An 8,335-nucleotide genomic window follows, 5' to 3' on the forward strand; every position below is an offset into this window, starting at 1 on the left:
TCCCGGAGGTCAGGGTGGTTAGGGTTAAGTCACCTGGGAAGCCCTGCCTCTTTCGTCCTGGCAGTTTCAGGGCCCCTCCTTGGCATGCTATTAAAGGGCCCAGGTGACCTCATCCTCGTCCTGGTCCAGCAGGCTGATATTGCCGGCTCTGCCAGGGGGATGGAGTTTTCCTTGGGGAGCTGGCCGCATCCTCCAGCAGGACGGGGTCTCCCCGCTGAGCCCAGACCTAGGGTCCTCACACTGTGGAGTCTGTTTACTTGCTAGGGGTTGGAGGACACTTACTACCCAGCCCTGGCCAGCTCAGCCTGTGCCCACCTAAGGCCATCTGTTACTTCAGCAGGACGGTCCCCACGCTGAAAGCCAGCATGGTCCTGAGCGGGGCCCTGTGCTTCTGGTGAGTGTCTGAGCCCTGGGGGCAGCTGTGCGTGAGAGAAGCGAGCACCAGGTGGGCCTGATGGCCACCTTTCCTGGTGGGGGGTAGTTGGGCAGTGGGAACAGCCCCCAACTCCCTAATAGGACCTCTGCCAGCCTTTCCAGCAGGGTGGACCCTCGTAGGAGACAGGCGTGTCATCTGTGTGGACTTGCAGTTCATGTGTCCACAGTGAGTGGAGGTCAGGAGACGGGCCCGAGTCTGGCTGTGACACCCACTGCAGTGACCTGACGTCATTCTGGCCCTGCTCCACTGCCCACTGCTGCCCTTTGGGACAAAACAGCAGCAGCAGAACTGTCCGGCCGGTCGGTCTGTCTGCCTGGCCTCAGCCATGTGCTTCCCAGGCACTCGGCTGTGCTCTGGACGCCGCAGCTGTGAACAGCACAAGGCCTTGCTGTTGCTGAACAGCAGGTCTAGAGCAGTTTTTTCCCAAAGATGAAAGAATTTTGAACTTGAAGAAATTCTTAACTCAGTAGGGACCATGTGGCTGAGCGGAAATAAAGGCCCCGGCACCCGTGACAACGGATGAGTGGTTTAGTCTGGAAGATGCAGGGCATTGTCTGGTGCGTCCTTTGAGCTCAGAGAGGGGTGGACTCTGCGGCCGTGACTCAGCGGTGATGGTGGCAGGGCAGGGCGGGGCCCCGGGACTGACTTTCTAATGTGACATGGGGAGAGATTGCTGGGTGTAGGTACGACTGAGTAGGAAGAAGGATGGGGACCCAGGGAAGGCTGTGGGGTTGTCCCCTGGTGGGGCTGGGTGACTGCTGTGCCTCCTTCTGGCACAGTGGGAGGAGGGGGGCATAGTGCCTGGGCCTGGGGGACCCTGGAGCTGGGTGCACAGAATACTAGCCTCTCTTGCTTGAGTGTCATGTCTTGATGTTCCAGAATGAAGGAAGCAGTGCTTAAGGTGCTCTATTTGCATGACGACCAGCTTCTGGCCGGAAGGCTGCAGGCAGGGAAGCTCATGAAAGGTGTGTGGCCACCAGGCCTCTTCTTCCTAGGTCCCTGTGCCCTCTAAGGGGAGGCTGGGAGGGTCCAGGCCTGGCACCGCCGACGGGCACCCTGAAACCAGGCTCAGAGCAAGGGCAGGTAGCAACCACACCCCCAGCAAAGTGAGATGGGTGCCTCTCAGCAGAGGCGTGGTGTTTCCCAGGTGAATGCTTTGTCCCTCCCTCACAGGTGCTTTCAGGTCACACATTCCTTTCCTGGGACCTAGTGCTGAGAGAACTAAAATGGCTCTCTGTGCCTTTGCTTCCTTGGGGGATACGCTTCTGCCCCTTTACCCAGAGTCCCCTCTGCTCTCTGGGGACCCCCGTCGCTCAGTATGCTGGGAACCTGAGAGCTGGTGGCACCATCTGGCCTGGTGTTTACTTGTTCTGCCTTCCACAGCATGTGTGACAGGCCACTTCTCTCTAAAATAGTACACATCTGCCCATCTGGGACACGTTCGCCAGGCACTGGGGCCAGGCAGACCCTCTGCAAGGTCGTGTGTGTGTGCACATGTGGGTACACAGATCTGTGAGTGCACACGTACATGTGCAGACATGTGTGTGTGCACACAGCCTTGCTTGTGTTTGAGCACATGTGCGCATGTGAGTGTGCACGTGGGGACTGGCACAGAAATGATGGAGACACAGCTTGGTTGTCAGGTGTCAGAGGACATAGCAAATGTCCAGATGACTCTGAGGAGGAGCTGGAGGGTGGAGGGGCATTGAAGGAGGAGGTCAGACCCCCATGGGCTTGGGAAAGACTTGAAAACTTGACCCTGAACAATAGGGCAGGCATAAGGGAGGCTGGTACAGTGCACTCGGTGTCTTGAAGTCCTCTAGGCTAGCAGGCAGATCACCCTTCCTGCATGACATCTCTGATAGCTGAGGACAGCACGCCTCCCAGAGACCTGCTCCCCAAAGTCCATGACGGGGGAGGGGGCAGGCAGGCAAAGCTCCTGCATCTACTGTCCCTCCTGTAGGCGAGGAGATCAGGGTTGTCCCCAACCGATTTCTGGATGCCAGCCTCTCTGCCGTCATCCTGGGCGTCCTAGGGCAGGAGCCAGTGCTTGTTATGTGGCACGGGGCAGGAGCCCACTCTGAAGCTGGAGGTGAGTCCTGGGGGGCACGGGCTTCAGCAGGCCGCAGACTCTAGACTCTGAGGGCTATGTGTCCTCGCCTTCACCCGCCCGCGCCCCTCACCTTGGCCCTCTGTTCATAGCTGGTAGATACCATGCAGCTCTACCACAGCCCTGAGGTGGCCAGGCCCTTCACCTTCTGCCGCTGGGACATGGGGGTCACCGCCAGCTTCGAGTCAGCTGCCTTCCCAGGCTGGCTCCTCTGCACGATGCCTGAGGCCTACCAGCCTCTCAGACTCACCTAGCTCCTGGGAGATGCCAGTGTGGACCCGCCCATCACCAACTTTTACTTTCATCAGTGTGACTAGGCCCTCAGGCCACCGCCCCTCCTCTGCCCCCATCTACCTGGTGGGGCACACGCCTGCTACCTTAGTTCCCAGCTCCAGGAAACCCTGAGATCTGGGCCGGGTGCATGGTTCTCTCCCAACTCGGTGCTGCTGCTGGTGTGGACTCTCCAGGAGGAAATATTCACAGGAGGCGAATATTTCCAAGGGGCTGGGCAGGGGCTGTTGGTGATGTGCCCAGTGCTCCTGAGCCCTACAGGCCAGCCCGTCCCCAGCTGAGCCTATTAGGGCCACCAGCTGCCCACTCAAGGTCCTGTCAACACCGCAGTGCAGGAGAGGAGGGTGTCACAGAGTGAGGGTCCCAAGGCCCTGCCCTGCCTTCCAATTTAGCGGCATGATGCGCACACGCACGCGCGCGCGTGTGTGTGCATGTCCTCTCCGTCCTCACTGTCCCACTTGCCATGCTCAGGGAGGGCCGTGGTGCCCAGGGTGACAGCTCTAGCTCAGAGATCCGAGGATGGGCAGCTGGGTCACTTCTGAAGCCCAAGGTGCAAGTAAAATCCAAGAGGCTGGAGCCTGTTCACTTGGAAAGACGCTCGTTACGCAGTGTGTGGGAAGAGTGTAGCACCGCGGCACAGCCCTAGTTAACCTAGTTCTCAGTTAAGAATTGTCTGTCTGCTCCTGTGCAACAGGAAGCCCGAGAGTTCACCTCAACACTTGGGGTGTCAGGCCCCGGGGCTTCAGGTACTATCCTTGTTCCTATTTACCAGTACCCCTTGCTGTCACACAGTGGCAGCAGGCCCCCTGTGTCACCATCAGGGGAACTGGTCTTGTGGAGAGCAGAGTGGATGACTGCTCACTCCCTGAATGATGTTTGGGCAGAGCCTGGAGGATGGGTGTGGGCCCCCAGCGAAGGTTTTACACACTGTGACCTGGAGTGGTCACGGCCACTGAGACTCCAGGTATGGGGCTCGGCCTCGCAGGGTCTCCTGTGCCGGGTGGATAGTGTCCCCAGATTTGTGTTCCTCGGGAACTTCAGACTGCAGCTTTGCATGGAGATGGGGACTTCGCAGGTGCAATTAGCTAAGCGGTTGTGCTGCACTGGGACGGACCCCCATCCAATCTGCCGCTGTCTTTGCATGAGGAAGAGAGGATGTGCAAGGACTCAGGGGACCCAGGCAAGAAGGTGGGTTGGAGACACCAGTGCCCAGGGGAACATGGCCTGCCAGAGTCCTTAGCCCAGAGAGCATGTCCCTGTTGTTTTAAACCACCAAGTCTGTGCTAACTGGTTGCAGCAGCGGAAGCAATTGGTCGTCCAGGTGTCCTGGTGTACACACCTGTGTTCCCCCATCCCCGCCACACACACACTGCCCGGCCATCTCTGTGACCTGTAGGACATGGTGTAAGTAACACAGTGCCTCTTCTGAAGTTCCTTCGGCTTCTGTGCTCATCTCTCTGACTCTTTGTCCTTTGCGCTAGGGGACAGCCGCCATGCTGTAAGCAGCTGAAAGAGGCTGGATAGTGGAAAATGAAGCATCCTGCCAAGAGTCACATCTGAAGATGCCGCTGACAGCTCAGCTGCAGCCTGGGGACACTGAGACACAGAACCAGCCTTCGAGCTGTTCCAGACACCAACCCTCAGAAACTGCAAGAGAAATAAACACCTGGTGCTTTATGTGACTCTGTTTTGGGGTCATCTGTTAGGTGTCGCAGTGAAGAGAAGTAAATGCATTTATTTTATCTTGATTCAATTTTCTCCAACATTTTTATTTTCCTTCTCACAACAAACACTGGCCCTTCCGTTGACTATTCTGCGTTCCCACAAGGTCTAGGTCTTCCTTGACAACCTTTGCGCCTCCAGCCATGCATGCCAGGAACTGTGGCCCAGGTCCGCACCTGAATTCCAGGGGTAAGAGCAGAGGCTGGGGCGGGGCCAGATCTGAGCCCAGATATTGCACCTGTTCCCCACAATCAGACCAACCTGGCAGGTTCTGATTCCACTGAGGGGCTGGCAAGGGGGCAGCCAGGCCAGAGGGTTTGCTTGCTGGACCCTGACATAGCCTCTTGGACCCCATGGAGAACACGGCCCCAGGTACCTGGCTACTTCTGAAGACATAGTCTGTACTCTGTCCCCTGTTGTCGCCTCCTCCCAGGAGTCTCTGCTGAGTTGAGAGCCCTAGCCTTGCTCTAATAGTGCCTTGTGTGTCTATATGTGAAAGTCCCCTCACTTGGAGTCTGTGGCCCCTAAAATGACCTTGAAGTCAGGGCTGCATCAGTTTGTGTTCAGGTGCCTGGCACAGTGCTGGGCACTTAGAATCCAGTGAGAATCGCATGCAGAGGCCATTTGTCATACCAGAACACGCTCCCTCCACCAGCTGAACCAACCCACCTCGGGAGCAGCTGACTCTCAAGTCTTTCCTAAAGCTTCTGTAGCCTGGAGAGTGTCGGCACCATCGGCAGGACGACAAAACTCAGAAGGGTGTTAGCAGGTGAGCTGGCATCACGATGCTCAAGTGACATGGCCTATGGTTGGGGGTCTCCTCTTCCTCATGAGCCCCCGCAGAAGCCAGTGTTTAGGGAGCTGTGTGCCTGCAGCATGTACCGTCTGTGCCAGTGGTTGGCACCGAGGACAGTTGAGTGTCCAGAGAGGGTCTCAGACCCAGTCATGGGAGTGGAGATGGCACGGAGGCTCTGAACCATAAAGAAGCCGTGTACTTAGAGGTCGTGGGCTGAAGGCCACACTCGTCTTGTTCCACCCCGGGATGTGCAAGCCCTGGCCAGTGGTACTGTGTGGGGGCTCTCCTGGGTGACCACAAGGCCCACATACTGTTAGGATTCTTAGGAGGTGGTGGGGTCCCTGGCCCTGAGTGGCGACGCAGAGCCGATTCAGCCCACTTCTAAGGACGCCGCGACAGCTATTATGTCGTGTCTGAGGCCGGCCTGGTCCTGGGAATTTAGTTTTGTCCTCAAGGACATTGTCTGCCTGTGTTGTCTCCAACCTGCCCACAGACTTAAGTTGCGTGTTAACTGTCTTTTCAAGGGTTGAAAACTCAGTAACCCAGCTGGACTGTGAATCTCAGGGGCCCTGTGTTGTGTGCTGTTGTCACAGCAGTGTGGGTGCTCGGTGGCACTCAGTATTGCCCAGCGTCATGCCCCGTGCCTGGCCCTTCCCTTAGAGGGATGGGCTTGGGAGGAGTGAAGAGCGACTGGCCTCACAGAACAGAAAGTAGGCCCAGCCTGTCCACCTTCTCTCACCTCTTCTGGGGTGCTGCCTGACCTCTCCCGCTACCCCCAAGTCTTTTGTGGAACTTCGCAGGTGACCCGACGTGGAGAATCTCCGTGAGATGGGGTTCCCAGAGAACACTGTGCCCAGGTGTTCTGCCCCCTGAGTGAGGGGAGTGGGCGGACAGATGCGGGTAGGCAGGCTGAGTTAAGTTCTGGCAGTTAGGGACCTGTGCGTCCACCCTGTCTTGCTCACGCTGAGTCATGTGCCCTAGGTATCCGGGCTTATGGCACCGGCCTGGTTCAAGATAGATCTGGGCTCAATGTCCTCCCTAAGTGGCCTTCCTTAGACGTCTTGGCTCGTCGAGCTGATGCTGTCGGAAACTGTTGAAAAACAAAGACATCTCTGTCTTCTTTCCAAACAGGGCCATAGTCACCACGCTATCAGCCCCCACTCTCATGTCACCTGCCTGGCTGCAGACATCAGAGGCTGTTCTGTCCTTGTCTCCTCGGACATATCCACTCTTGCCTCTTCTACCTCTAAGCTTAGAAAGGAGCACATGGGGCACCAGAGGGAAGGTGACCAGAAGACGTCTGACCCCAGCAGTGCTTATCTGGTGGCCCAGGCCACCCACGACAGTGTCAATCATAGTAGCTAAGAGCAGAGGCCGAGCGCCTGGCTTCTGAGGACAAACGCTCATTAACGCCCCAACCTTCTCATTACCCAAACTGTGCTGCTAATGTTGTGAACCCCCAGGCTCTTCTTCCTTGACCTGGAGCCGTTTATAGAGATGCTACAGGCCTGAGCCATCTGGCCAGACAGTGTAAACCCAGGACAGGCGCCTGGAGAGCCAGGGGTTCCAGGCATACAGGCCCTGCAGGTCAGTGGTGGGCGGGCTGTGTGCGCTCTCCCTCTCCCTCTCCCTCCCTCCCTCTCTCTCTGTAGTGCTCTCGCGCTCGCCCACTCTCTCTCTCTCTCTCTCTCTCTCTCTCTCTCTCTCTCTCTCTCCTCCCTCTGCCAACATCTCCAGTGTGCTCTCTTCCTTCATACCTCCTGGCAACTCTCTGGATGACAAGGTAGACGGCAGGACACTGCGGGATTCCAGGTGAGTTCAGGGCACAAAGAAGGAATCTGAGGAGGAGGTGGATGTTAAGGATTTAAAAGTCTTTAGAATCTAGATTTGAGGAAGTAATTTCAGGGATTCCGGGTCGGTGGTGTTCGGTAGTTGGTGAGGCTAGGGGCTCCTCATGGATGCCCCGGTGCTGGCTCCACTGCTCAAGGCAATGCTCGCAGGCCCCCGTGTCTGCACTGCTCCCTGACTCTACAAGAGCAGGTCCCTGGTACCCATATCACTTTCACTAGGTTTTTGTGTAAAATGCATAGTGAAACTCAGCTTTGAAAATATTGCCCTGCCCAGCCTCTCATTCCAGTGGCAATAACTTGGAAGCCCAGGGACAAAGGGTACTTTCCAAGGTGGCAATAGAAACAGGCGGCAGCTCTGGGGCCAGAACCCCATGTCACTGTTTAAACCTACTGTGAGATCGTGGGACCCACTTGTAAACCCTGTGCTTCTTCGGGCGGAGGGCGGATGGGGCTGGGAGAACTACGAGCTGCATGACTTTAAGATCTTGTTAACTTCTGTGGGGAAACGAGTGTCTGCGCACAGAACCACGATGACCTGGGGAGTTTAGTAGGAGAGCAGCACAGGGCGCAACAGCAAAGCGAAGCCTCGACGACCCCACATCACGGAATCACCATCGTTTCATCTGAATCTTAATAACCACGTACTGGTTTGATGGTTTTATAGATGCTGGGGTTGAGGATTGGAGGTGCAGTGACAGGCCCTCGTGTGTCTGAGTCATTACTCTGAGCTGATAATTAATTTGGAGGAACTAGATAGTTGGCCCTGGCGCCAAAGCCCGATGGACGGTGGTGAGGAAGGTGATGTCTGAGGCAGGGACAGCAAAGGCAGCCCTGAGTGTGGCTACTGGGAAGATGAGGAGTCACGGGCCTGGAGAAGCGAGATGCACTCTGACGGGCGAACCCAGGCCAGCAGGGGTGGATCAGATGGCCTTGGAGACAGCAAGCTGGGTGGGGACATGGCGAAACAGTGCCCAGAGCGGGAGTCCAGGCGGGGCTGGATTTGAGGGAGAAACATCAGAACACGGACATAGGTGAAATGGCTGTAAACGTGCCCTGTAAAGGCGAATCCACCTGCTGGAACTTGCTGGTGAATCGGGCCAGAGTCAGGGGACCTGGGAGAAATGTCGATG

General features: G+C 56.8%; 1 protein-coding gene across 1 annotated transcript; it reads left to right on the plus strand.

Annotated features, from left to right (window-relative positions):
* Positions 1-365: 365 nt before the first annotated feature.
* On the plus strand, positions 366-2,863 carry IL36RN (interleukin 36 receptor antagonist). The gene is given in 5 exon segments (XM_011377872.1): positions 366-394; positions 1,316-1,401; positions 2,400-2,470; positions 2,472-2,528; positions 2,639-2,863. Coding segments are annotated over 5 exon segments (468 nt in total).
* Positions 2,864-8,335: the final 5,472 nt, after the last annotated feature.

The sequence above is a fragment of the Pteropus vampyrus genome, unplaced genomic scaffold, assembly GCF_000151845.1.
Source record: "Pteropus vampyrus isolate Shadow unplaced genomic scaffold, Pvam_2.0 Scaffold323, whole genome shotgun sequence".
In the NCBI taxonomy this organism is placed as follows: Eukaryota; Metazoa; Chordata; class Mammalia; order Chiroptera; family Pteropodidae; genus Pteropus; species Pteropus vampyrus.